General features: G+C 54.6%; 6 protein-coding genes across 6 annotated transcripts; 3 read left to right on the forward strand and 3 right to left on the reverse strand.

The window, feature by feature from the left end:
• Nucleotides 1-1,140: 1,140 nt before the first annotated feature.
• On the forward strand, nucleotides 1,141-4,864 carry CSUI_008442 (uncharacterized protein). The gene is made up of 5 exons (XM_068068575.1): nucleotides 1,141-2,001; nucleotides 2,487-2,731; nucleotides 3,410-3,577; nucleotides 4,009-4,051; nucleotides 4,650-4,864. Exons 1-5 carry the CDS (start codon nucleotides 1,948-1,950, stop codon nucleotides 4,686-4,688), a joined length of 549 nt encoding a protein of 182 aa, XP_067919444.1. The 5' UTR covers nucleotides 1,141-1,947; the 3' UTR covers nucleotides 4,689-4,864.
• Nucleotides 4,865-5,136: 272 nt separating this feature from the next.
• CSUI_008443 (uncharacterized protein) lies at nucleotides 5,137-6,560 on the reverse strand. Its single transcript, XM_068068576.1, has one exon. It carries the CDS (start codon nucleotides 6,536-6,538, stop codon nucleotides 6,119-6,121), a length of 420 nt encoding a protein of 139 aa, XP_067919445.1. The 5' UTR covers nucleotides 6,539-6,560; the 3' UTR covers nucleotides 5,137-6,118.
• Nucleotides 6,397-8,752, forward strand: CSUI_008444 (uncharacterized protein). The gene is made up of 2 exons (XM_068068577.1): nucleotides 6,397-7,780; nucleotides 8,292-8,752. The coding sequence occupies exons 1-2, from the start codon at nucleotides 7,040-7,042 to the stop codon at nucleotides 8,448-8,450; spliced, it is 900 nt and encodes a 299-aa protein (XP_067919446.1). The 5' UTR covers nucleotides 6,397-7,039; the 3' UTR covers nucleotides 8,451-8,752.
• A 1,957-nt stretch (nucleotides 8,753-10,709) lies between these two features.
• On the forward strand, nucleotides 10,710-18,698 carry CSUI_008445 (nuclear transport factor 2 domain-containing protein). The gene is made up of 7 exons (XM_068068578.1): nucleotides 10,710-11,778; nucleotides 12,668-13,024; nucleotides 13,495-13,761; nucleotides 14,316-14,991; nucleotides 15,236-15,381; nucleotides 16,045-16,476; nucleotides 16,954-18,698. Exons 1-7 carry the CDS (start codon nucleotides 11,368-11,370, stop codon nucleotides 17,554-17,556), a joined length of 2,892 nt encoding a protein of 963 aa, XP_067919447.1. The 5' UTR covers nucleotides 10,710-11,367; the 3' UTR covers nucleotides 17,557-18,698.
• Nucleotides 18,699-20,171: 1,473 nt separating this feature from the next.
• CSUI_008446 (transcription initiation factor tfiid complex subunit taf12) lies at nucleotides 20,172-23,874 on the reverse strand. The gene is made up of 3 exons (XM_068068579.1): nucleotides 23,166-23,874; nucleotides 22,767-22,881; nucleotides 20,172-22,264 (listed from the first exon to the last, which is right to left on the reverse strand). The coding sequence occupies exons 1-3, from the start codon at nucleotides 23,376-23,378 to the stop codon at nucleotides 20,646-20,648; spliced, it is 1,947 nt and encodes a 648-aa protein (XP_067919448.1). The 5' UTR covers nucleotides 23,379-23,874; the 3' UTR covers nucleotides 20,172-20,645.
• A 2,782-nt stretch (nucleotides 23,875-26,656) lies between these two features.
• Nucleotides 26,657-27,277, reverse strand: CSUI_008447 (uncharacterized protein). Its single transcript, XM_068068580.1, has one exon. It carries the CDS (start codon nucleotides 27,196-27,198, stop codon nucleotides 27,028-27,030), a length of 171 nt encoding a protein of 56 aa, XP_067919449.1. The 5' UTR covers nucleotides 27,199-27,277; the 3' UTR covers nucleotides 26,657-27,027.
• Between the last annotated feature and the right edge of the window lie 23 nt (nucleotides 27,278-27,300).

Genomic DNA, 27,300 nt, shown 5'->3' on the forward strand with positions numbered 1-27,300 from the left:
GCGGCCGCGGCGGCAGCACACAGCCTAGACCTGAAAACAACTCAGGAGAGCGAAAAGAACGCCGATGTAGCAGTTGAGAGGCGTGTAGAAGGAAGGCAGGATGGAGCTCTGAGAGAGAGAAAAAAAGTCGCCACGCTGCGGTGAGTGAAGCAGGTGACGTCCGGACGAAATTCAAGGGAATCAGAAGAGAGAATTTCCACTGGAAGATATAGAAAGTCACATCGGCCGGGGTCGAGCTAGAACGGTACATCGGGAAGGACACACTAGTGGGTCTCCACGCAGGTGAGCTGTCCCTGCTGGAGAGAAAACTGCCAGAACGGGACTCCCTGCCTTCCCCACCACTGAGGTAGCCGTCAACGGGACACAACCTGTCGACCATAGAAGTACTGAATGAACCATAGCAGAGAAGAGGGAGACCTGTTGAGTTACAAGAGAAATTGTCCAGGCTGCCCTGATTCGGAATGGACGGGGCACGAGCCTTAGTTCGAGAGGTCTTACCCTTGGCCGAACAAGAGCACCCCTTTTTCGTAACACGTTGATTCCCGAGTCGGTACTGCAAACAACCCATGGCCTTGCAGAGCGTAACTCCACTCTGGGCACTCAACTGTTTCCTCGTCTTGGTCTTTTTGCGGGCTTGGCAGTCACCACTCACGAGCTTCGTCTCCGTGCTTCAGGTACGGTCGTGCTGACGGGAGACGTGTGGCGTGTGCCTTGTGAGATGCCGGCCCTACTGCTCTCGAGCAAGCGCTGAGGACCCATAATGTCGACAGAGGGGAGTCCATCACGGTGCACCTAGAGGGGTTCGAGACGTGGAGCAGTTTACTTCACAGCGCCAGAACTCGCCGCAGAGCCGCCTCACAGGCATTAAGGAGGCGCTCAGGCTCACTTTTTGGTTTGCGTGGTGAGTGATTATTCCCCTGAGGAGAAAGCAGCAGCCTGTAGACAAGTTGGCGGAGTTAACTGTGCTTCGTAGCTGCTGGGGGTGTGCGGTAGACAGAAAGATTGTTAAAGCCGAAGGCCACTGGCTTCTGAGACCGAGCGCGGAGCGCTGAACAAGGGTCTTCGGCTGCCTTCATCCCTGTCTGATTGTTAGTCTGTTGCAACACAATCTAGATCGTTGTAGCAAGTCACGGCCCCGAAGACCTCACCGCTGTGCTGGCGGTTGTGGGATACCAGGCCGAACATCCTTGAAACGACTACGCTACTAAAAATGCCACGGAGAAGCACTTCTCTCTCTGTAGCTCGGTCGTCTCTTCCGCGTTTCTTTCGTGCTGCCTCTCTTTCGCCTCCCGTGTCGAGCGAGGCTTCGACACTGCTATTGCTTGGCGCCGATAACAATGAGAGACAGATCGCCTGATCAGGATAGCGTCTCTGTCCGCGCTTGCTGGGAGTTGGAAGGGCTTGCCTCAAAGCGGACCCCTCGCGCTGGCTGCGGTCAGAAGCGAGGGGCAGCGCGCCAGAGTGGATGTGCTTACGGCTAACGACTTCAACATAACCACGTCCAGCCGTCTGCCCAGCTCTTTTTCTACGCCACAGTGAATGCATTCTTTCGGTTTCATGCTCGTAACTGAGCTCGCGTCTTCTCCGGCAGGAGCTCTTGCAGCCGGCATCGGGGGCCTGCTTTACGCTGTCGTCTCTGCAGGATTGGCGTCATCGTGATCTGCAGCATTGTTTTTTAAATTGAGATGCTCAGAACTTTTCTGTTATTTAGGAGCAAGAGTCTTGTCGTTTTCTTTGGTGGCGGCAACTGGCAAAAAGTTGGCGGCAGTCATACGGAAGAAGAGAAAAGAGGGATCGGCAGGGTCAGCTTTCTTTTCTGCTGGCAACAGCGTGGATGCTGAAGGAAAGCACTTCCACTTTCTTACGGTAGCGAAGTCGTCGGTGCTGTGCTCCCGCGCTGCGTTCTGGAAGCTTGTCAACGTAGTTGGAAATCTCACTTCGGACAAAATGGGTCCTCGGAGGCCGGATCCGAACAAAACAGGCGCCTGCCCGTACTGCACCGTAAGTGAAACCGTTTGCCTTTTCATGTGTTCCTGTCAGTATGAAATCAGGGTCACTGCATCTTGCGCCTTACTATCTTGTGTCCGGCTCCGTCAGCAGCGTGATCTCCAAGCATTAGAGAATAACGGACATGTAAGGCTGTTTACGTCTCAGGCGGTACGTGGGACAGCGCTTTCTCAGGCCTTTTCGCCCTCACTATTTGTTCATAGAGGAATCGGAGCATGAAAAAACCCCGATTCCGCTATGAACAAAGACTATGTGTGCTTGGAGGTGCTGAAGTCCTTCTTCCCCGACTAGCGAGCTCCGACTTTTTCCCCTTTGCTTCGACCTTTGCCCCGTCCTAGCAGTTGCTAGGTTGCGCTTCGGGGTTTCTCTGTCGTCCCCGTCTCGGGCGTCGTCCAGACAGTCGCGGAGTATACGTGTTCCATGGCTGCAGTGCGCTCTCACCGAGCAGGCGGGTGTGATGCCGCTTCTGTATGTTACAGCTGAAAATGTATTGTAGGCAGCACAAGGACCGGAAGCCGGAGAATGGAAGATCAGACGCGCCTCAGCTGAAAGACGCTGCCGGGACTATCACTCGCATGTACGATCAGATTATCAGCAGCAAACTCATGAAGTTCCGCGAAAAATTCAGCGCGGAACTGGAGAAGCACGCTGAGACCATGTGGGGCTCCGATCCGCTTCAGCAGCTGAAGGACATGCAGACTCTCTCTCCTGAAGTCAAGTCTAAGTAAGTATTGCTCGGCAATCAGATGAGCTGTAGAGGCTTGGCGCGGTGTTTGGAGGTGTCCGTGTTTGGAACCTCAGTTCCCGAAACCGGTGCGTGAAACGTGGTCGTCACCTGGAGTCACGACCGGAAACGGTGCAGCAAGGACAAGGCGTCCAGCACCCTGAGAGCTGCGTAGACGGCCACACTATCGGAGAGTGTCATTGCAGGCGGTTATTGCTTGGTTGTGTATTAGGTAGTAAACTAGGGTAACTGATAGGTGCGCCGGCCTACTGCGCCCGTCCCCCATGCAGGAAGGCTGACAGCAGACAAGAAGATGTCTGTGTGTTGATCGGACCTTACGTCCGAACAAAGGTGAACTGCTCGGGAGTCCCAGCTGAAGAGATACGAAAGGCGTAGTACGGGTGTTGCTCCCTGCGTGGTGATGGTGAGGTTACTCCAGTTTTCGTTGATGTCCGCGCCCTTCCAGTTCCTCTTCGGCGTCATGACTGCGCAACACTCGAGCCGTTCTGTTGGTTCGATGCTTCAACTGAACTGCCTCTGTGAATTCGTAGAGTAGTCCGAAGGAGGGTCAGTTAAGTGGACGGAAGAACTTCGGATCACGTCAGCAAAACGTTTGGTTGATGAGCCAGTTGCTCTGCTGTGCACTCCCTCGGGAGTTTGTGGGGCGTCTATCTTCAGGAAGGTAAAGAAAAAACGAAAGAAGGACAAAAGGAAGAAAAAGTCGAAGAAAAAGTCTTCGAAGAAGAAAAAGAAGAGCAAGGCCAAGGACAGCAGCAGTAGCAGCTCTAGTAGTAGCGAGTCAGATTCTTCCTCCAGCGAGTCGTCCTCGGACTCTGAGCAGGACAGGTAGGGCAACAGACTCAGATTCGCGCGGAGTGGACGAGATGGCTAAAGAAGCGTTTTGGTTTGTCTAGGCTAGTGCGCCACCGGGCTCTTCTCCGGGTGTTTCACCCAATCAGTTTAGCAGAAGGAACTAGGGCAGGTAGTGTACTCTCTGTCTTGTGCTGGGCATCCGCTGGGATTCTCCGGAACAGGCAGGTTGTAGTGTCTGCAACGTGGGCGCAGTGCTATTCTTTCCGTGCCTCGAAGCTCCGGTGCTGGCCGCAGACAGATATAGCGTCTATTCGTCCCGTCGTCTTCTGCAACGTCTATCGCATGTGGCATTAGTTTATCGGACACGGGAAAGAGTGGATGTGACACGCACGACTGTTGCTGCTGAGAACCTGCTGACGGCTTCCTGAATGCGGCGAGTGACTGGGATTTTGGTTTGTGTGCAGACGGCGGAGCTCGAAGAAACGTCGCCGTGTTTCTACTGATGAAGTAAGGTCACCGTGAGGGTGCGAGATTCTCCGCTAGTGTAAGCCCTTTCGCAAACTGAGAACTGTGTCACAGTCTCCAGTTCCCCTGAGTTTTTCAGGAGCGAACTTCTGGAGAGTTTCTACAGTCCGGTCGTGTCTACTAATAAGAGAGCAACCGTGCCGGAGAGTGCGGCGCGGATGACGAGGTCGCATTGGGTTTCTGTGTACCAACGTGACGCGGCAAGCACACACCTACGCTGCAGGGCCACGGCGTGATGCCAAAGGGAAAAACACGGCTCAGTGCATGTCCCTGCCTTACTGGGCTCCCTTTCTCACAAGGTGCATTTCCCGGATGCTAAGGTGACGAGCCTCCTGTGCCTGGGCTGTTCACTTTGCGTTGACCGAAATCCCAGCTGAATAAGAACGCCAGCAATGTGAGTTTGACAGGTATCATGTTTTAGACTAGGGGGTGAGACTGTACTCGTGTGCCGTCGGCGTCGGTTTGCACCTTCCTACGCTTGCTGGCTGCATCCCCACGGTTTGCCCGTGTGCTCCGCTCCCTCGCATCCACCTTGGAAGGTACTGCGGCTTTGTTGAGTATTGTGCCTTCCTGGTTGCAGGGTCAAAAAAAGCGGCGCGTCGAGCACTTGGTGGACTGAAATTTCAAGCACGGTGTCGCGTCGTTGAGTTGGTCATAAGGTGCATTGCACCTCACGTGGGAACACTCTTGAGTGAAGTGTACTCCCCCTTGACAAGCAACTTTTTTATTCGCTGACTGCCGGGACGCTTACGCCGTCGACCAGCCGTGCCGCGTCCCTTAGTGTGTGCCCGTTGGAGTTTGCCTCGTTGACCACTCTAGTGAGTGAATTGAATGGGTTCGCTGCCAGCAGGTGGGCTGTGTCGCAATTTGGTAAAGTGGTGTGAATAGCTGTCACCCGAACAGGCCGCTTGAGTCCTGCGTTCGAAAGACCCCTACCTGCCAGTCCGCCGTTCGGACCTACTCTGGAGGGTCGCGGACGTCAGGCAGCGATGCTGTACATACTACGTGTTCCTACAGCCCTCGCACAAAAACACAAGAGGCACCCGAACGTGAGACCTGTTGTGTCTGCAGAGCCAGCACCCGATATATTCGCGTTGCTAATAGAGTCGATCGTACTTCACAACGTGAGGTGGGTAACACCGCGTTACACGGCGCAGGACGTCCAGCCCCGCCACATATTTCCGACACAGAGATGTCACCATACTACGCTGCACCTTGTTCTACAGCGGATACATCATGTGGTCCCCGGGTGGGCACAGATTCCCTGGTGAATTACCGACGCTGCAGAGCTGACCAGCGCACCGGCCCACGACCCCTTCTACGGCTTGCGCACATGCCTATCATATCTACATTTCTTCGAAATCCATAGACCACTGGCGCCTGCTCCACGCTCGCAATCCGCTTATCACCTCTTGGCGGCTGCCCAGATTGGCGCGGGTCTGCGTATCGTCGCGAGCTACCATAGCGTTCTCATCTCTGAGCGAGCTGGCGGACGCGTCAGGACATCCTTCTGAAGCATACGATCGCAGGAGCGGGTCCGAGCGCGGTTGTGGCTTGTCAGTGCCAGCAAGCGTTTCCGTTTTACTGGGACGAAGCTCCGGTGGAAATCCTGACTTCCCCTGATCGGCGTCCGCTGTGACGGAAAGCGTGGCAGCTAGCCACATCTCACGACTGTTCCTACGCAGCTTCTGAACAGCTGGATCCTTCACAGATCGGGGCGAAGGGACAGACATGGTGACTGAAGACGTGCTCTTCGGCGCACACAAAAGAAAACAGAACAGCAACTTCGTCGCGGCTACCCAGGACTACAGTTGGGGCCAGTGGCGCCGACACCGAACACAGGTTGCGGACAATCAAACGTTGAACCTCTGGCAGCAAAGCTGTATAAAAGCCTCTGTGGAGAACCCCGGCAGATGGGAGACAATTTTCTGAACAGTCACCGAGGCGCCTGAAACTCAACAGAGAACGAAAAACACTTGCTGTCGTGAGGGCCCGGGGAGAGCAATCCGGTCGGTACAGAAAAAAAACCTGCACAACGGAACTGTGCAGTTATGGCATGAGGCATGAGAGACGGGCCACGAAAGCGTGAGCCTCCTCCGGACTGAAAGGGAAATGGGACTGACAGCACATAAGCAAAGACGGACGCATGACACAGTCTCTCCTCTTGAACCCACGAGCCCGGGGCCCGGGTGCGGATCTCGCCGTTAGCTGAATCGCAACCGAGAAAAGGCACGGGGTTAGGAAGCAACTACACAGTTCTGTTGCCAGCAGCGTCAGGACTCTAAGCCTGTCGTTGGCAACCTCTTTACCCGTGTCTGCCGTGGATCGAGCTTCTGCGACGAACCTGCCAGCCGACCGTCCAGGCTGGAGAGGCTTATAACTACGCATGCACGAAATGCTGCCAGCGCGTCCGGGGAAATAACCTCTCACACAGGACAGTTGCATGGGAAACAACGGATCGTAAGGCATGCGAGCCTGTCTAAAATAAACTGAAATTTTCTGAACTCTATCTCAGGAAAGATAGGGTTTGAAGGCATTCATGCGTTGCGACACCTCGGAGCTTTGTGACTGTTCCCGTATTGTTACTCACGGGGCCCAACCGGAAAGTCTCGATTACCGGGCTGCAACAAGCTTAACGGAACAAGTGGTCCGCGGTCCCTGCGTGTCAATGCCGTGTCTGTAATTGGCCGCCCACACCAGTGGTGGTGCTCACGGTGCAGCGCACTTTCGCTTGGTGTGTCCTACCGCAGCGCTACGGCAGCCTTAAACAGGACTTGCAGTTTGTCGCGCTGCGGAACGATGTCCGCTTAGTCCCCTGTCCTTGCCCGGCTCCTGAGAGAACCTCGGAGAGTTTTGATGGGTCGTCGATGGGCAAACCGCACGAGGAACGGGGCGCACGGACTGTGAACAGTGGAAGCTTTTGAGGACTACAAGTACAAACTCCGCTGCAGCTCCGCGCCAGCAACCATAATGCATGGTCATTCCACTTCCTCCCCGTCCGGCGGGGAGGTGCGCCAAAGGAAGCAAGCAACAGATGCGCTGAGTCCACGGGCGCCCGGTAACCATATATCTAGAGATACATCGTTCTTTCGCCCTTCCCCCCCTTCCGGTAGTGCAGGGAGGTGTCATGGACGTTCCCCCAGGGACGATGCTTCCTTAACAACAGAAAGAAGGCATCCAGGTCCTGCCCGCTCTTCACTCTCTTCCTCGATGTGCGGCCGGGTTCTCATCGCGGAGGATGCACTCAAAGCTCTTTTTCATCCCTCACGGAAGCGTGCTGCCACCTCGGCTGCGGCGCGAGCGTCGCAGGACACTCCATCCTCGGCGTCCAAGCCGTTACGTCCCAGTCTGATTCCCTTGTCTCAGACGGAAGCCGCGGAGTCTGCAGACAGCTCAGGTGCCTCCGGATCCGAGCATTCAAGCCAATTCAGAGCAGATAGTACAGCGGCACCCGTTATATCATGGGTGGAAAGCTTTCTTCGGGGAGACGACACTTGCAGTCAGAAGTGGAGCGGCACGGCGGACGACAAAGGTGAGAGGGCGAAGAAAGCGGATGCTGGATGGAAACGCGTGACGAAGGAGTGCGTTCAGGAGAATGACGTTGGATCTCTCATGCATTCGCTAAGTCGTCCCTCAGCACTAAGGATTCCAGTGGTTGCTACGGCGTTGGGATTGCGAGTTCAGCCGTTCTGGAGATCTGGAAACAACCGAGTAAGAGTACTTCGGTCTTTGAACGACCTGGCTTGCAGGATCGTGCCTCCGAGCAGGATCGTTTTTGCTCTGATGTCTCAGTTCTCGTCGGCGCATTGGTTCCTATGTAGTGCTTCAGGGTGTTCACGACGAGGAGGTCTACGCCGATAGGGTCGCCAGTTCATGCGGGGGTGATGGTCGACTGTGGACTCAGTTATAGTTGGCTCTCACAAAATAGAAGGATTCGTTACTACTTTTGAGTTTGCTGGTGCCCAGTCCGATTTTGTAAGTGAAGGCCACTGTCGGTGCCGCTGATCCGCCGTCTTCATTTAGAGTGTGCACTTCAGAGGGCTACTAAGGCGGCGTTCAGTGACTGACAATCTTCAGTCGGTCGACGTCCTGTCCCGGTCTCCAGGGTTTACGAGAGTGTTCCTTCTTGGTTGTGGCGCACTATTTTTTTTTCTGTCTGAGAGATGTTGTCTGTTCCCCCTTTGTATCAGTCTTTGCCAGGCTTCTCTGCTACTACGCGCAGGTCCGTCGAGAATGGCTTAAGACTCGCGCCCTTCTCCGGCGGGATTTCAAAAGCAAACACAAGAACGCAACTCGGCTTCTGCTTCGTGACCTTGGCCGGTCTGCCGGAAGGGGTGAATTACGTTCTGGCTTGTTTCCGGCACTCCCGCCGAACCGCTGAAGTTGCACGTGGGACAGACCTGGTTTGGCGCGTAGCTGTGCAGACTTGGATGTTAAAAACCGGGTGTTGGCCCATCTGTCGGGGCGCGATCACGTGTACCGTCAGCAGCTTTGGGCCGAGTACGTCAAGCAGCTAGGCGGCTATCCCCTCAGCACTCGCACGGGAACTCAAGCATGAAGTCTGTTTTGCCGAGGTCCGTACGCCCTGGTTGCAGCCGCCTTGTTTGCACGTGAGCGTGTGAGCTGAGCTGCCCTGATAATGCTCTTCAAAGACGCTCATGGCCATTACTCGGAAGCTCCGTCCTGCACGCGTACTCGAGCTCACTTGTGTGCCTGTGCCCCCGTGGGCAACCGGGAATAAGCTCCAGTTCCGCGTGCTAACCTCGTTTTTTGTTCTTGTTTCCTTCCAGTTTTCTTTTTGTGCACCCCGTCAATCGGCTCCAGGCTGTTTCTCTTAGTGTGCTGAGGAGACTGTCTCGCTCTGTTTGAAGGGCACTCACCACATCTGGCGGCTGCTAGGATCAGGTCGGGTGTGCCGTCTCGGGGGACCGCTGCGCAGGCGGTAGCTGATGTGGAAAGACCCGTCTTCTGGCGGGAGAGTTACTCCTAAGTATATGGTCTGTCATGGTATAGCCCAATTCCGCATGCAGGGAGATTTCTGTTTGAGTGTGACCGGTGCTACACAGTCAGCTATCTAGGCATTCAGCAACACCTAACCAGCGCTGTCGCGGCCCAGGGGGAAGGAGCTTTTGTTCCTTTGTTATTTTTCCCACAAACCGGGAGGCTCGGCGAGAGCTGCCGTATCACCGCACTCCCTGTAACACATGCAGATGCGTTGCGCGAGCGAGCACCCCGGGATCGCTGACGGCTCATCACGCACGCGGCACAGCACACCCCGCGGCTTCTATGGCGGCGTTACCATTGACTACAAGGGCGTCCCCGTCACGCCACACGAAGCCCGAGCCTTCTGGCAAGGACGCCACTACGGCAAAAGACCCCGTGCTGCATCGGTTCGGCATGAACCCGTCATTCAGGTGGTCCCGACGCTGAACTCGCTCTCCTGATGTAAGGTGCAGACGTATCTTCCTTTCAGTAGGAGGCAGCGGTCGACCTCCGGGAGCAGAGAGTACCATTTGTTTTACCGGAGACAACAAAGAACAGGTGCTTTCTGTCTGTGAGACTGTGGCGCACTGTAACGTGCAGTATTCCTGTGTAACGCCCAGCATGCAAAGCGTTACATTCCGTGCCGCGTCCCCCAAAGGGTATTCTACGTGACAGCTGGGTAACGTATGCCTGAGCCTCTGCAGTCTTCTCAGCTTCGCGACCTCCGCACGCCGAAGTCCACAGAAAGACCGATGGGCTGGCCCCCGCGCCTTACAGACGCAGGCAGCTGATTACACAAGATGAGCGCTGACTTGCCCTTGGAGTGACACCCAGTGAGGCTAACACCAGAATGGCCGCCGGCCCGCTCAATTAGATTCGGGAGGCACCATCTGCGACGCATCAGAAGTAGCAGGCTTCACATTCGTTCCGCGCGTCTGTGCCCAACCCCTCGGGGAATGCACTCTGTGTTGCTCGTCGTCTTCCTAAAACATCTCTCAAGCAAGCAAATAGTATCAAAGACTCACCGGCGTGGCGCCTCTCACAAGTCTGCAGTACAACCTGTCCAGTTCACGTGATTCGTTGTGCACTAGAGCTCTCCTGTTCCGTTTCAGTGCTCACAGGGTCTTGCATCGGATTTCACAAGTCAGGAGTTGGCTGAAGGTAGTTTCTGCCTTCGCGCTCGTACGTGCGGTACGCGGAAAGTGCATCAACGCCAGGCGCGCGGCGCCCCGCGAAATCGCCCAACAAAGAACTGGCGTTTGGCGCCAGAGCCGAATACGCCTGGGAGACCGTCTCACTGAGAAAATGTCTCTACACCGGTTGTTAGCCCGCTAAGCTGGCAAACGCTTTTTTCAAGTGCTTCCTCTATACCCGTTCGTCCCGTAGTCTCTAGACATCCGGTCAGGATGACGGCAATGAATCTTCACTCGTTTTCAGGATCAGGAGTGACTCTGATGCAACTACGTCTACGACGCTCGTCTCCAGCATCATCTTTTGTTTGCTGTTCGCTGACAGAAAAACTCAGGCTAGTAATAGTCGAAGCCGGTGCACTAACGCCGTTGCCCGTTCTGCTGTTGCGGACGTGTGTGGTCGGCTTATACTCAGATGTTTTTGGGTGATACTTTCGCTCTCTCGCCCCTTTCCGGTCAGGAGGCGTGCCACGTGTGTTACTACCTGTTAATTTGTTCCGTGTGTGCTCCTGCTTGCTGCGAGTCGTGGGCGATCATCATCCCTCGTTTCCTCGCGCGTGAACTTATTGCAGCTGTGTCGCGCAGTTACCTTGTGTCCTTTCGTTTGTCGTTCGAAGTTCTTGTCTCTTTTGTCTCTCGGTGAATCAGTCGTATTTCGTGTCACCCACCCCCCCCGCATCCTTTTTATGGGTGAGTGCGATCCTCGTTACTCTCTTCGAAACATCGTGCGTCTTCAAGGAAGCAACTCGAGGACATCTGTATTCTTTCCATCAGTTTTTTTGTTTTTTTTTTACACTCTGGACGTTTCGATTTTCACTTTGCTCTTTAGTCGGCGTCCGCGCTTTTTTTTTCGTTTTCCCCCATCACTCCTCGCTTCTCTCAGTCTGTTCTGTCCGTCGTAATTGCGGTTGTACCCCGCGTCCTCCAGTACATTCACGTAGCTTGGTCGTATTGCCTTTCTGGCTGCAGCTTGTACTTGCGCCTACGCACTCTAGTTTTCTCGCCTGCACTGGTCTTTCGCCTCGGTCTCTTGGAAGCCTCGTCCCACTCGATCAGGGTGTTGCCGCCCGATTCAGCACCCGCGGTCATAAGAGCTCATTTCCACTCTTCTCCACTTCTCTAAAAATGTCAGCGTATTCCGTGCACCCCGTTACAGCCCCGGGTTCGTCGACTGGTCCGGGGTTCCACCACAACCAAACTTCAGCGTTTTCAGCTCATCACCATCCATATGGCCAGGCATCAGGTAGTTCAGCCGCGCTCCATCAGCCTCCTTCGTCGGGTGCTCGCGGTGGTGCTGCGCCCTACGGACAGCAGCATCATCTACATCAACAACAGCCGCTCCAGCAGATTCATCTCCAACAACCGCCTCTCCCTCCTCCCCCGCATCATCAGTATCAGGGTTTCACGAATGCAGTGGCCTATCACCAGCCGAGTTCACAGGCGAACTCCGCGCAGATTCACCCCTCGCATCACCCGTACTCTCAGCAAACGGGGGCCACCGGTCCTGCGGGGACCCTGGCGACTGCGTCAGCTCTCGTGAGTCCTGCACTCTGATCAGTATGCAGTATATGCACAGTGAATCCATGACGTCTGTTTGAACTGGAGGCTTCGTGGGCTGGGAGCCTGAATGATGTTGTGATGCGGGCTAGGGTGATCCAAGTGTACAAAGTGTGCCGCTGACGCCACGTGCCACTGTGGCGATACCCGCGGCAGTCGCCTAGGGAACACACGTACAGGGAGAGGTGGTGACGGCCGCAGAACCGGAGCTAGAGCTGGCATGGTGTACAGCTGTCGACAGTTATGTCTTCGAAGAAGCAAGAGTGATACAGGGGTCCCCGAGAAGTGGCTGCTTCACTGTCGCCGTGTACGTTCGTGATGGGGTCGGAGTAGCCAGGAACCATGAGGACACATAGTCAGTCGCAGAGTAGTACCGTAGCGGTGATTCCCGTCTACTAACTCGAAGACGTATGCGTCACCGTAGCACTCGCGGCCGTGTTCAGGATCTCGAGCTCATGGCGGTCGCTGGTACTCGGCAAGACAGCACTGGGTAGAAGACGCCGGACGGCGTGGTGTCTGTACGCTTCGAATAAAGGTAACTAGCGCGCAACGGAGTCTGACCATTCGTTGAGCTTGCCGATGCGTATGCAGTTCCGATGTGTCACAGAGCTCCTCGATATTGTGCTGTTGTGTGTCTCGCACTGCACCAGCCGGAGCGACCTTCACTGGATGTCATATGTCTAGATGTTACTCTGTGGAAAACGGCAGCAGAATAGCTGGACTGAGGGGGGAATTACTGGTTTGTGGTTGATTTTGCAGTTTTCTTCCTAATGCGTTGGTCACTGCGTTAATCTCGAAGACTTGCAATGTTTCCACCCTCTCGCTTCCGTCCACACTTGTTTTTACACGCGTCTTTTCACTGGTGCAGGCTGCGGCGCAAAATGCCAGCCCCACGACAGGCACGACCCCTGATGGATCTATGATGGGCTCACAGACTTCGAACGCTTCCTCAGCCTTTCTGTACCAGGGGGCCCGTCAGCAGGGAACCCCGAACACGGCGTTATCGTCCTCTCCTTCCTCGACGTCGGCCATGCTGGTTGAGGGTGCACCAAGCTTGTCTGCATCTGGGAGTCCTCAGCCACCGCCTCCAGCACAAAGTGGTGGAGGGGGAGGGAAAAGGGGGTTTTTACCTTTGGAGGTGGCTCACTCATTCGTGTACCAGTACTACTGCATGCTGCACGACACCCCAGTGGATTTACATAGATTCTATGACTATGATTCGCAGGTACTGTACGAGAGCGGTTCTGGGCTGTAGTTTTCATCCATGTTAAAAAGTTCCATAGTAATGTTCAGCAGGCGAGGTGGGAAGGAAGGAACGACGTAGCGACCTCACTTCACCAGGCAGGACAACTCTCATGACTCCCGTCTTTTGTCTTGAAATAAGGGCAGCGGTGGAGGTCATCGCTTGAGCTTGTATTGCGGGTTCGTCACGAACTTTTAGTGCCCCGGTTCAGTGTTGCTGCCTTCTGTCAATCGTTTGGTGCGGGTGTACGTTCTGTTGGTCTCAAGTGGGAGTGTTCTGACACACGTGGTGACCCGTAGACGGGGAGCGGTGACGCGAAGAGAGGAACCTAGGTTGGTAGGCGTGCCCATGTACAGATGGGGGGGATTGCACTTTCGCTTGAGTAGTCGCTCGTGAGACTAATCATCGCCAACGACGTCTTTTGGTGTATGCGACTGACTCCGTCTTTGTAGGTCATTCGGACGACTGATCGCGAAGGTGCAAGTAATGCAGGACGTTACTCCGACATCCGTGTGATGGGGCAGCACGAGATATACGGAGCTTATGAGCGAGGGCGCTTCGAGAAGACCACGTGCCGCGTCCGAGTCATTGATGCCCAGGAGAACAAGGATGGCGGCATGCTGATTCTTGTCGCGGGCCGACTAAAACACGCCGATGAGCCTCGTGAACGCGAGTTCTGTCAGACAGTTTTCCTTGCGAGGCAGAAGCCTCCTCGAACGGTGAGAGATTTCTCTTTAGTTGTGTCTGTGTCTCTGGATTGCATGCTTATCTGTCTCTGTGACTCTGGGCTGCGTTCTTCAAGTGTCCAAGGCAACTGTTGTCGTCCATCACATATCGGAGTGAATTTCGTCGGTTTGTCCGCTCATTTCGAACACGTACACGTACTTTTTCGGGCAACGTGTAGGTAGCTTCGAAAGAGCGCTGGTGTGCAGTAACGTGCTGCTCACGGTCAGCCAGTGGGCGTCGGTCGTTAAGATTTTCTCTCGTGTTCAAGCCGGGGGATGGCACCATGCTGTCAGGAGGAAGGGTAGTGTCCCCGTTTATCTATGGTATGGACAAATGTGCAGACGACTAGGATGCCGACAGAGACATCGTACTGCACCTCAAGGAGAATCTCATGCCACCTTTCTTCGCGAGTTCGACGGGACAGAGTCTGCCAACATGGTTCTCCTTGTAGCCCGTTGTGCCAAATCGTCTCCGTACTTGGAGGGAAGTACATGGTGGTTCCACGCAGTCACTCGCTTCCTGATTCTTCCTGGTTTTCTTTTTGTAGGGATGGTACGTAACGAACGAAATATTCTGCTACCTAGATGCAGCGGTAGAGGAGGTCGCTCAGGCGGCGAAGGAAGAGGCGCTGGCCAGTCGTCCATCGGTGGAATTGCAGCTCTGTCAGGAGCAAGCCTCCTCGTCCCAGGGTAGCGGAAGCGCTCGTCTTGTGTCTGCCCCATCACCAACTACCACGAGTCTCCTGGATGAAGAAAGCAACTCACCTGCTGCAGGGGCGGTTGGCGTACCGGAACCATCGTCTTCGTCTTCTGGTGGAGACGGGCTCTCTCCTGGTGATTCTTCGCCTCTTGCAGACAGCGCAGAAGACACGGCAGTTGCCTGCAGTAGTGACTCTGTGGAAGAGTCCAAACATTCCCAGCAACAGCGACTGACCTCTGGAGAATCCCCTGGAGTCGGGGGGAACGCGTCGGTGGCGCCTGAAGTGAGAGGACTCAGGGAAGCGGGAACGGCATACGAAGACGACGAAGGCGAGGAGGAGGGCACTGTACAGGATCGTAGAAAAAAGGAACCCCGTGACGAAACCTCACCTACAGAGGGGGGCAGCACTGGTGAAAGAGGAGCAGATCAGGCCGGTAGTCCGCAGCAGAACAAACAGCAGCCGAGACGCTGGAAGAGAGAAGAGAGTGGCCGGCGCAACAGTGAGAATGCTGTCGCAGACGCAAGTAAGTGTTCAGCTCGAGACAACGCCGGCAGAGTTTCTACGCTGCGCATGCTCGCGTGCCTGCTTTCACTCCTGCTTCCCACCGCTCTGCGTTCATATCCCGCGGTGGGTCACCTGGGGTGGCGCAGTTTCGTTCTCAAGGGAGGTCTGACCATTCAAAAGATTCTCGGCAGATCCGGGCCTGCTAAAGGCCGAACTCGACTGTAGGAGAACCGGGTTTTTCTCTGGTGTGGCATATGTCGCAGACTGGCCAAAACCGGGAGAGTTGGCTTTTCAGGCACAGAAGTGCGAGACCCAGGCTCAACAGCAGATGCAGGAAGCGTACAACTATGACCCCAAGAGTTTCGCGTTCAAGGTTGTTCACAATGCGCCTCGCACCACGAACGGGCCTGTAAGTTAGGCGTCTTACGCGGATGTATGAAAGACAGAGGCGTCTTCCGTTGGTATCTCTCGCCAAAGGTGCATCGAAAACGGTCGCAGGTCCGGTAGTCATTGCTTCGCAACGTTTTGTTGATGCGGATGATTCACTTTGCTGATACGTCAGTCGAGCTGTAAGCACCCTAGCTAATTGTTCCCACAGGAATTGTGTCAGCCGCCTCGGGGTGACATCCACATGGCTCAAGCTCGTACAGTGCTGCGGACAAGGAACGCTGTTATTTAGGGGGATCGGTGTGGGTCGGTGGATGTTGCATCTGTCCGTCTGGCAGTTAGGTGTGTATGTTTCGGTTACCCTTCGCCTTCCCGCGGTTTGCGGAACACCTCGCGGTCTGTTTAGGCGTCATTAGTCATGTTTGTTGGTTGGATTTTGTCATTCGTTTCCGTCCGTGGCACGCGGGTCACACGTGACACGTACATGCGTGCCGGTACGCGTGAAGTCTAGAGGCACGTTCTCTGATACTACGAGTAGAGTAGTGTGTTTCTGAGCGGAAGTGTCGCGGAATGTCTGCATGCACGGTGTCCAGTCGACTCATTCTTTCTAGGACGATGCGCATTTGACCGGACACGGTAAAGCTGTTCATTGACGCGATGGATTTTCCTTGGTTTGCTCTGTCAGAAAGGGTTTGCTGTTCCCGCTTCAAACTCTCGCTCTCCCGGGTTAACTGCGACTGGGGGCGGGGGTAGCGGGCGCAGCAGCCCTCAGAATCCCCCTGCCCCTGTGGGAGGACGGTCGTGGGGTGGTGGGCGGGGGTCGCAGAACAGCAACTCACCAGGGTCGCCTGAGACATGGAACAACTCGGGAAGTCAAGACAGTCCACCGCCGTCGGGAAACAAGAAGTTAGTGGTCTTGTCGGAGATGCCTCCGGAGTTCACAGTGGAGGAGTTGAAGAAGGCGGTAGCAGATCAACTGAGAAAGTTCAATGAGGGTCAGGCTGTGGAGATCAAGAAACCCGCCAGCGGTAGGAGCTTTGGATGGTTCCTTGAGCTCGATTGTCGACAGAGTGCGGAGTACCTGATGCAACAGGGTCTCTATGTGAGAGGCCGGCAGGTATGTCAAACCACCTGAGTGCATATTCGGGTATACCTCAGTCGACTTCGGTTGTTTAGACCTGCTCCTGTGTGTGCGTGTCCAGGGTTTTGTCGGCGACCAACGTGGTTTGTTGGACGCACGGTAACACCTTTTTTCTTCTCCTGCCTGTGAAATATACTTCGCGCCCGCATGCAGAAGGTAGAAGTGGTTAGGTAGGGCTGTGTTGACATTTTCTTGTAGTCAGATACCTGTCTCAAAAGGAAATCATGTGGTCCGTGGGTATGTACGGTAAAGCGTAGGTCGGAAGTCTTGTGATATGAACCGGGGCTAAACGTCAGCAGAAGCTCGGCGGCGTCTGTTGGCGGATTCGGGACGCGAAGATGGGAGCGGCATCGCAGGAGTAGTCCTGGTGTCAAGTATCAGACACCTCAGATTTCGCTTTCAGTTGTGTTGAGTTTTTGTAACTGATCCACGTCTTCGTTTGTGACTTTTTAGATGCGTCTAGAGTTTGCCAGACAACAGGGTTCAGGTGGCGCACGGGGGGGAGGCGGCAGGGGCGGAGGAGGCCGTGGCGGACGTGGCGGCTGGAGCAGTCATCGGCCGCAGACGAATGGAGGAAGAGACACCTACTACACACTGAAGGGAGAGAGTTCACAAGACGGCCGGGGAGGAGGGACCGCTTCAGCGGGCGGAAGCGCTGCTACGGGCTGTGAGGAGGATCATCGCTACAACAATCACACACACAGGACGCGGTTCTATGGTACCCGAGGAGGGAGCGGAGGAGGACAAGGGGGAGGCGATCACGAGTTCAGCAACAACCAGGGCAGTTCTCACGATGTCAGCAACACTGTTGAGGGTGGGGGAGAGGGTGGTCAGTGGATAGACGCAGGGAGGAGGGGGAAACGCAACAACGCGGGAGGGGGATTGAACAGCCCAGGAGAAAGAAAAGGCAACTTCGGCTCCGGCAGTGGTGGCAGAGGGGGTGCAGGGGGAGGAGGAGGCGCCGTTCGAGCTCGAGGTGGAGGTGGTGGTGCGGGAAGGAGAGTGGGTGGCGGGACCGACCAGCAGGGACAAGGTGCGGGGTGGAGCAGCAGGTAGAAAAGATTCTGCGGAGGTGCGAGAGAAATGACGGTGTAGAAGATACAGCGGACACACACTTGGAAGGAAGGGCGGGAGTAACTGAGGAGGAGAAATGGCAGAACACGAAGGGTTATCAGTTCTGGTGTCAGCACTGCATATGTGTGGCCAGTAACTAGATTTTTTTGTCTGTGAAGCCACACGTGGGGTATATGCAGATGCTGACCTGTGTGCAGCTGGCGTACATAGACGATAGCAAGGACACGTAGCCGTGTTGATTTTTCTCGGCAGTCATGAGTTAAGGGTTCGGGACCGCGCGGCGAGGCGTCCACATGCGTTTGATGGAGACCGATTGTAATAAAAACCCGCAGCGTTGTATCATGTCCCTGCAGTACGTACGGAGTGTCGTATCCCCAGAGCGAGTATATAGTGCACACATGAGACTTGGAGAGCAGCGCGAGGGCATGGCAGTAGTATGAGAGCGAGCGCTCGCAGGAAGAAAAAACACGTTCATGAGCCAGGCAACTGCTGTATTATGTGGTAGAGCAATCACAAAGACAAGATAGACAGGGAAGGGGGGCCGTCGGTGAACGATGGAAAAGAAAGGGTGGACATCGTTGTCCAGAGGTGATAGGCACAAAGAAATGTGTCTTCGATTTTGAATGGGGCGCATATCGCATCGTCTTAGGAAGACGGCAGTAGTACGGTCGATGAGACCGCCGGATCGGAGTGGGCAATGGCCGTAAAAACGTCAAGCGATAGCGAGACAGGCGACAGTTTGAATTGAATGTGGTCAAGAGGTGAGCATTGATCTATTCTTTTTTTTCTTTCGACGTACCGGTACGGGAGATGTTTTCCATGTTGATCCGTCGTGAGTGAAGCGCGCACGAGAAGTAAGAGAAGTTCCTGGCATGCAGCCAGTTTCTAACAGGACGAACCAGCAGGCGTGTCTCCTCTTCTTTCAGGTGTGCTCTCTCAGTGACTGGCAAGGCAACGGCTGGGGGAGGGAGATAGCGGGCAGAAGCGTGTTTCGTGTAAACATGTGCTGGTCGCGAAATCTATCTCGTTCTTCCTCGTGTTCGAGCGACCATTTGTGATTAAGGACATGGACTTGGCTTCCTGCAAATCTTCTGGTCGACCAGTGGACATCCGTTCGAGCGTAGCTTTCGCGTAGAGAAGACCCCGGCCCCACCCCGGCTGACTGTCGGCGCTGTTTTTTAGGCTGCAATATATCCGATGTGGCGGCTTGGATTCAAAGAATGATAATGCAGTGTCCGCAGCTAGGAGATTGGCATGATCAGGAGTAGCGAAGTGCCACTACAGCAGCGATGCGTGATCTACAAAGAATGTGGATCCATGACAGAGTTTGTTGGCGCAGTGAAGTCAGGTTAACACCGAATAGCAGATTTCGGCAGCCCCCTCATCGCAGCGATACAGACGCCCGTTCCGGTCCTACTGTGTTCTCGCGGCCCCGGGTCCCTGACGAATCCTGGCCGTGATTCGCTGAAGCAGGAGGAACAGCATATTGAAGTGCCGATCTACTCTCGTTCCACGGAGGCTTGGGTCGACCGGCCCAGGCTTCCCGTACGCCCCTAGTTCCGTAAACGAGAAGTCCTTTCGTAGCAGATCGCAGAGTGTAGCTCCCGACTATGGCGTGACGGCAGTAGGATGCAAGCGGGGTGTTGCCGTCACTCGAGGACCGTATTGCCCGTTTGTTGAGGCACGCGGGGTTTACACGTCTCCATGCGGCCTTCCTGTGCCAAACTGGCAAGAGCGGGCTACTGCCAGGTCACCTTGGCCTGGTAGCACGACGTGGGTAAATACACCTCAAGCAACTAGCACAACCCGACACCCCTCGCAACCGCGGAGCTAGCCCCTCTACAGGCCTAGCAACGGCCAACTACGCTCGAACCCAAAAATCCGAGATCCACCTGGTCACCCCAGCAGACGGATTCCCGAATGCCGGAGTACCAGCGGACACTCAGTGGGAACAGCTAACGCGAGCAGAAAACATACATTCATCAGACGCGTTCAGTCTCTGTAAACGGTGACTTGTGCTGTGATCCTAACTGTTGACGGGTCTATGTAAGACTGCCTACTCGGGCCCGTGAGCCTTCTGCTTGGGAGGATCTGATGAGTTTGTTGAACGGGGGTTCGCACATTCAGATGCAACGCGAGCCGCTGGACAGCAACAAGCAGTATGCCTATTCAAGACGGTCTGGTAGGCGTTCAACCTCAACCCAAGGCCTAGGTCCTAGAAGGGTGGTCGGTCTATAGTCTCAGCTACGGGCCACACATCTACTTCGCGGGCTGCTAGCGGTCCAAACGACGTGGAGTTCACGCAGCGGTCTCACGCCGACATGAAGTTCTCGCGCAAGCTGCGTACGCCTGGCGACGTGTGGAGATAAACGTGGACAGAGTGATTTACAGAACTTGGGGGGTCCGCCCCTGCGTACCACGAACACCGGTCTGACACTATACTATACTCGGTCTAATTACCATTCGCTTCAATACACCGTGCTTCCGCAGGTGGGAGGAAACTGCGAAGTTTGGGCGTGTAGCCAACGGTATTCAAACACAACCGAGTGGGAAAAAGCAACCACTTTTCAGTCGCACGCTTCAATGGTGGCCCGAGAGAACCGGACGACTGCAGCTGAACTGAAGAAATGGAAGCGAGTTTACAAGAAAAGCGGCCGCCTTTGGTTAGGTTTCCATCGCATGTATACCCAAAGAGGTTTCCATCGTCACTGAAAGGGCTGAAACCAAGACTTTCGTGTACAACGCACCTGACCTGGCTCTGCTGTTCGTTTCGTCACACCAGGTACCTGCTTTAACAAACCAGCACTCCGTGCAGAAAGTGTCTTGAAGATCCTTCACAAGCGCGTTGAAGGATGTCCGCTGCATGACCACCGAACAACTTGCTTCACCCTTGCGTCGTCTTCACCTCACCATACGAACATCTGCCTACCCTGCGCGGTCGGGCGTCGCGAGAGAAAAACGTGTTTCATTTGCCCCACTCCAGAAGAGACCGTGTACTAACACAAGCGAGATGTGCTAATACTGTGGAGAGGCTCACGCGTTGACATACAATCTTTGAACTCCGCGCTCTTTCACTTCAGATCTTCCGCACCTCCGATATTAATCCTTCCTCCTCCGGGCAAGGACCCTTTTAGCGGGGTTACTTCTGACAATCCTGCTGGAGCCATCCTATTCCGGCGGTCAGCTCTCATGTGAGGGTCAAAAAAAACAGGAACCAGGTAGCCACCAGCTTGGGGAGCGTTTCCTGGAACAGTGTTTGGATAGAGATGGCCTGGCATAATTTCCCCTGTACCTCGACTTAATCCTCCGGGAACGGGAGACCCACTACCGGGACGCACTGCGTGGGAGTAAGGACTTCTGTCTGCCTCTTGATGAGGAGTCATGAACATGTGTTTTTGTGCAGCTGGCCCGTTAGGATACGGCGGCGGAGATACACCTAGGGGAGTTAACATCTGGCGATACAACAGCCCCTCGTCGTGCGCTGACGTAGGAACGCAATATGGCGAAGACAGGTGATTCAGTGTTGCTGCACTGCTTGGGGGTCGTGGGAGAGCAGGTGGACCTGGTTGGGGGGAAGTTCGCACCAGCGATGGAGGGCGATTCTCACTTGTGAAACTGTGCCCTACTTGACCATTAAAAGGAGGTACTGGAGAAGTCACCACAATCTCAGGGATAACTCCAGTGATGTCGTGGCCTGCGCAAGGGACACGCGCACTCGGGATCACTCCGGAGCCGTAATGCAGCGGCCGAGATCCAGGATAGTATGAAGTCTGCGGAGGCACATTTTGCTGTACATGGGCACCATCTTCGGGAAACGAAGTCCGCTCTGCAGCCAGAATACCTGCCATGTACACTGGCCGTGAAGATCGGGGTGCAGCTCCTGATGATCCAGCACTGGATTCTTCTTTCGCTAGCTCCGGATCCGTTCTCTCTTCTCCGTCAGCACTCGGCCGTTCGCCCCCTACCCCTGTTAGTCCCTTCGGCACACTGCCACTGGTCACTCTTCCTTCGTCACGAAAACTCGAAGAAACCTGTCCACGACCAAAACTTTTCTCTCCCCTTTCTCCTTGTTCGTCTCCCTGACGGCTGTTCGCCTCCGGGGTGGTGACATGCCCCTTCCTTCCTCCACCTGAAAACGGTCCTTCGTTTTTCTCCCCTGCATCCTGGCTTCCGCTCCTTCCATCATCGCCCCCTGTCTCCCGGCACTCTCCTTCTCGTCGTCCCTCCGCTGTACGCTCGACAGCCCCACTCTGCCCGGACTGTGCACCCACTCGGCTGCTTCCTTCGTCCGCACCGAGGGACGACAAGCGTGACGCAGCAGAATACACAGAAGATACATCAGCCGTACAAGGAGGCTTACTGTGATGAGACACTGTCCGGACCCTGATTTTCCTGCCCCCTTCAGGACGTGCCCCTGGCGTACTTGCTGACTCCCTTTGCTCCCGTAGAACCTGCCTCAACAACCTCTGTTGTCTCTGTTGGGACTGTTGAATGAGCGAACGAAGGGACGCAGATGATGACGATGGAGCCGAGCAGAACTGCCGAGGAAGAGAAAAAGGAGGAAAAGAACTGGGGTGGGCACAAGAGGGAAAAGAAAAGGGTGAGAAGGAAAACGGTTTCTCCATAGAACCCGGTCTATAATCCCCTCTGCGCGCATGGTCCAGGACAGCGGCAGGAATCCCGAGACGAGCTAAAAAAAAAGACAGGACCGAAAAACGCACCCTGACCACTTCGCTTCGGAAATGCGCCAAAATCAATGACACCCGTCCGTACGATGTACGGCATCCCCTGAGGTGCCGTACAGTTGCAGCAGGTACAGTCTCACCAAAGCAGCACAGGCACGCGCGGGGATCCACTCGTCCCAAGCACTAGTTTGAGATAACCTTCTCGAGCGCATATGAACACAACACAAAAAGCGTCACGGAGAGGACCTAGACTCGGTGACTTATACCGTGTTGCCCACCGCGTGCCACTGTGCCCGGGAGAAACGTACCTCCATTTGAAAGCGTACATCGATACATGTAAGTAGTAGGGTATCTACGACTTCGCGCCTTCACGAAATCACGGGATTCAGATACGCGGTCGGCTATTACTTAGCACTACGTGCAGATATACAGTATACATATGTATGCCATGAGCACTGGAGTCGCTGTATGTGCACGCAAGCGGAAGCTCCGAACGTGCTTTCTTACCAAGAGAGAACTGCAAGTCGTCTCTAGTCACTATCTTGCCGCCGCGGCTTCGACAGACCCCCGCAGCCTGAGACGCCACGTCCGCCGTGAACGTATCAAGCAAATCGCAGACCACCTGCGAGCAGACCCAAGCGCGCACTCCATGTCGATAAGCACACACCTACCTAAAAAAACTCCACCAGAGCGCAACTAGGTAGGAAATCGTCAAAATCTGAAAAGTACTTACATATGCGTACCCAAGGCTCATGAAGACAACACCCATAAACGTGCCTGACACTTCAGGAAACCTAAGACACTCTGCGTGACCCGAATCTAAACTTGGATACGACTGGTGAGGCCGCAGCTAGTCCCCTACCGGCCTTCTGGCCGTCCAGCGACATATTTCAACCTCGAGCTCACCTGGGCAGCGGCACGGTCAATGTCCGCGTCAAAATCTATATCTCTGAGAGCACGTCTAACGACATCCACGCCTATCACACAAGGTGCCTGTGCTACTCGAGCCAGACAGCCAGGACCGGTCAATTCCAAGTCTCCCTCACATCCTGGCGGGCTGGCACCTCTACGCACAGACGGAGACATGACGAACGACGAGGTTACAGCCGCCGCCTTCATTCAGCGCACCGTCAGTAGTGTTCGAGAGTTCCAACTCGCAAAGGAGAGGGACTACCCACCACACCAGACACAGCGAAGGGGACTTGTGGTTCTTGCCCCACCCTCCTCCTCACAGACGTCAGCTGATCGGACGTTCTAGGCTTGCCGAACCCCGCCGACAGCCAAGCAATACCAGATCTCGGGCAGTTGCATGCGTCCGAAGAGAAGCAAGGAGAGAAAAGTGCAACACAAAACTAAGTTGATCACGGCCCTCCCCCCGCAAGCACCGGCTGCGAATCCTAAAGAGACACGCTTGCCGTCACACTCAGAGCGCAACACATTTTCACCAACTGTGCGCTAACTTCATAGCACAACCGGCGACGCACGAAGCTCTGCAGAAGTCGGGAGATCGGCTTGGTGCAAACAGCGAAGAGGACTGAAGGCCACTGCCCAGAGCACATCCTAGCTGCTCGGTTCTCCGGTCAAGCTAAGTCATCATTCGCGGTAGAGTCACACCCGAAAAAAAAAAAAACAGTAGAAGCAAACTGTTGTTAGTTCTCAGGGTGCGAAACTCGGCGAAAAGAAAAAGAAGCATGCGAGCAGGGACAGTGCTCAGCATGCGCTGTGACCCGTTCCGCTAGTTCGCGATTGAGGACAACAGATCGCCGAGATCGCTACGCAGTTGTTTCCGGACATACACAGTGACAGAAGATGCAGTATCTCGCGCTGGCTTGTGACTACGATACAGCTACAAGAAGCGCATCAGTACGGGCCGTCTTCTGCCCTTACGCTGAAGAGGCCTCATTCAGTGAGGTACCGGAACGGAGACCCCGAAATGATTCCAGCAGTACGGGTCAAAGTTGCAGGCGTGGCCGCTTCGTAAGCCGGGGCTTCCGACTGCCGACGAAGGGCGCCGGCAACGTTACTCCGTGGCCAAGGCCAGCACTGATAAATGCTGGCGTCAATGCTAGGTAAACGGGCCACTGCTCAAGGAACAATACCTGGATGGTGTACTGCCGACTGTATAACAACTGGTAGTGGCGGCACTGCACACGGTTCGCCGCTGCGTCAGATAGCAGCCGCGGCTTGCTGTGGCAGCGTCACGCCACAGAGCCTTTTCGCTGTAGAGACTCAGACGTAATCACCGGGGTAGCGCTCGTCTTGTGTCGACAGTCGGACGCCCTGCCAGCTCCCGGAATACGGGTGTCTTTCAGGAAAGTGTACAATCCAAGTCCCCTGTGGAAGTTGCCTCCCGATGGCTACCGTTTCCACCTGAACACAGTATGGCCATACTCTGTGAATAAGTAATGCTCTCGTATCTCCTGCACACGGCGTCTCTTCAGCTGCTGCTCGAGGTCCCCGCCCCGAGGCATCACTGGGTAGTCAGCCGCCTGCAGGTCCATTGTTTTGCTTCCTTTAGGGTTACCCCAGTTGCTCATCGTCTCGCTGTCATCCAAGCGAATGGTTACTATGACTTTGACACCCATAACAGCTGGCGCTCCCCGGGCGACAGATGCTGAAAGGGTATGCGAGGACTCAGCAGCAACGTCACTTTTGGCGGACCAGACATTAGAGTAGCGACAGAGGAACTAAGATGGGCAGAACAGTATCAGAAGTGTTTTGATTCTACGCGTATTGTGAGACAGTGTAAAGCTCAATCCACTCCAAGGAGATCCAGCGTGGAACTGTTGCACGAGGGCCGTGGATACGTTTGGGAGTGTCGATACTTGCGGGTGCAGACCGAAGGGGGCTGGAGTATGCGCGCCTGGGAGCAAATTGAGGAAAGAAGTGTGTACGCATTTACGCGATCCCATATTGTCGGGGCATCCTGGGTTCGAACGTACTCGTGCGGCGAAAATTGTTCGGGTGCCCAAGAGTTGATAGTGGCGTTGAGTTGTTTGTAAAGTCATGCGCCCATGCGCCAAGGGGAAATACGCGCATCTGCGTGCTGAGGGATTGCTGCACCCTTTACGGATACATAACGTCCCATGAGAAGGAATCGCTATGGATTTAATCGGGGGCTTACCCCCCGATTAAATCGACTAAAGAGGGTTGGGATTCCATTTGAACCACCGTTTGTTTAGGGTTTAGGGTCTAAACTAAGATGGGGCATTCTGTCCCGTCGCGACAAAGTGCGACAGAAGAGATTGCAAGCTTGTTACTACGCGAAGTGATCCGCCTACAAGGCGTAGCAAGTCCCCAATTGTGAGTGATGGAGACGCTCGTTTGACAAGCGGAGTTTGGCGAGTGATGTGGAAACGACTGGCCTACCACCCGCAGGCAGACGGGCAGGTGCAAATCAAACAATAGAGTGGATGTTACACGGTGCTATTCTGGGTGATGGTTTGAAGTGGGCAGAATTACTCCCGTTACTCGAATATGCGTGTAGCAGTACGGTGCATTACAGTACAAAGGCGACTCCGTTTGAACTATTCTATGAGTCTACACTCAGAGGAAGGGGGAAGGAGAGTGTGAGGAACGAACCTCACAACTCCTAAGGTTCTTGTCGAAAAAAGGGAAGAGGTGTCAGAGACCTTGTTTCTGCCAACGTATGACTGCTAGAGCAGTCTAATATGCAGACTGGCGGGGAGAAGTGACTGAGATCACATGAAGCAAGACGTAAGCGACAACCTTAACGATAAAAAGACGCGAGACGACCTCGAGAGAGCAGAGAAAGTGAAGACTGCTACTGCAGCCTAAAAAAGTTTGAGCAAGCGAAGGAACTCCGCTGGCGCCACGAGCCAAACTTTTTGAGTGAAATGTGAGTTCCAAGAGCATGTGAAGAGACAAATGAGTGGAGAAGTGTGCTGCACACGAGTAACCACTGTTCCCGTCGTTACCTCGTTCCTGGCCTCTTCACTCAGTTTCCGGCGGTCCCCCGTCGTCAACGAGCAAATATCAATTTCTCTTCCTCGCAAAACCGTAGAAAAATTCTTTTCTGCGTACAAGGAGCACAATCATTCCTTTTTTTCTGTCTGTCTGGCTGTAGCCGCACGGTCGCTTCCGGGGCTAGACTAAGTGGGGGCTCGCGTGCGGTGGGTTCCGGCCGCAGTCCCCGTGCGATGCGTGACTGTATCAGCTGAAGATTCCTATTTCGAATACACGCAAACAGCGACATTTCTATACGAGTGAACTGCCATCAATTCCCCCTGAGTACTAGCTACCGATACCAACTATTTGCTAGCTTTGCTAAGTGGTTGCTGTGTGCTGTGACTCGCAGTTAGTTGCCTGGCGCCATGCAACGACGAAACTTTGTACAAACTGAAAGGGAACCCCAAAAGAAATAAAAGGTAACTGGACTCGGCAAATAAAAAAAAGTAAAAATAAGAAAAGGAAATCAAAAGGAAAGCTGAGAAAAATAAGAGGGACAAAGTAGAGAAGAGAGGAAACCGCGCGTCGGAGCAGAGCTCTGACACCCCTACTTTTTTTGAACACGCTGTCCGGGGCCAGAGGTCCCGACACCTCCTACCCTCTTACTGATACCTTCTCAGACGTGCTCGTGAGCTTGCTCGCTTCGATCTCCCCCAGCGCTTCTGACCCCGGAAATATTTGCTAATAGATTCCCTCGCACTAGCTACATGGTCCTCAGGTTTCCACTTCTCCGAACCAGCAAGTCACTCAACCAAACATTCTCTCACTGTTTCCCCCCTAACTTGCACGTCACGATGCGTTAAAACTGCCCCAGCAACGTACTCCCTCTCCGCAATGGTTTCTGCACAACTGGATACCTCCGCAAATGCGGTGGCTCTTCCTCTGCTAGACTCAATAAAGAAAGTTGAAACACCGGATGAGTTAAAAAAGATGGAGGTGATTTCAAAAACGCAGAGTTCTCTCCCACCATCCTTGAAATTCAAAAAGGTCGTTTATTCCGATCGCGCAGTGCTTCCAAAGTCGCTTCACCGGTACGTTGGTGGTTTCCGACCACACCTTCTGCCCTGCTTCG

The sequence above is a fragment of the Cystoisospora suis genome, assembly GCF_002600585.1.
Source record: "Cystoisospora suis strain Wien I chromosome Unknown contig_4735, whole genome shotgun sequence".
NCBI classification, from domain to species: Eukaryota; Apicomplexa; class Conoidasida; order Eucoccidiorida; family Sarcocystidae; genus Cystoisospora; species Cystoisospora suis.

Coding starts and splice junctions, on each gene's coding strand:
- CSUI_008445 (XM_068068578.1), top strand. CDS start 11,368: ATGTCAGCGTATTCCGTGCACCCCGTTACAGCCCCGGGTTCGTCGACT. Junction 13,025..13,494: donor TCTATGACTATGATTCGCAG/GTACTGTACGAG, acceptor CCGTCTTTGTAG/GTCATTCGGACGACTGATCG. Junction 15,382..16,044: donor CTCGCACCACGAACGGGCCT/GTAAGTTAGGCG, acceptor TTGCTCTGTCAG/AAAGGGTTTGCTGTTCCCGC.
- CSUI_008446 (XM_068068579.1), bottom strand. CDS start 23,378: ATGAAGGCGGCGGCTGTAACCTCGTCGTTCGTCATGTCTCCGTCTGTG. Junction 22,882..23,165: donor TTGACCGTGCCGCTGCCCAG/GTGAGCTCGAGG, acceptor GTCTGCTCGCAG/GTGGTCTGCGATTTGCTTGA. Junction 22,265..22,766: donor CGACTTGCAGTTCTCTCTTG/GTAAGAAAGCAC, acceptor CTTTTTTTTTAG/CTCGTCTCGGGATTCCTGCC.
- CSUI_008443 (XM_068068576.1), bottom strand. CDS start 6,538: ATGCCTTACGATCCGTTGTTTCCCATGCAACTGTCCTGTGTGAGAGGT.
- CSUI_008447 (XM_068068580.1), bottom strand. CDS start 27,198: ATGGTGGGAGAGAACTCTGCGTTTTTGAAATCACCTCCATCTTTTTTA.
- CSUI_008444 (XM_068068577.1), top strand. CDS start 7,040: ATGCATGGTCATTCCACTTCCTCCCCGTCCGGCGGGGAGGTGCGCCAA. Junction 7,781..8,291: donor GGAGATCTGGAAACAACCGA/GTAAGAGTACTT, acceptor TACTACGCGCAG/GTCCGTCGAGAATGGCTTAA.
- CSUI_008442 (XM_068068575.1), top strand. CDS start 1,948: ATGGGTCCTCGGAGGCCGGATCCGAACAAAACAGGCGCCTGCCCGTAC. Junction 3,578..4,008: donor TCGGACTCTGAGCAGGACAG/GTAGGGCAACAG, acceptor GTTTGTGTGCAG/ACGGCGGAGCTCGAAGAAAC. Junction 4,052..4,649: donor GCCGTGTTTCTACTGATGAA/GTAAGGTCACCG, acceptor TCCTGGTTGCAG/GGTCAAAAAAAGCGGCGCGT.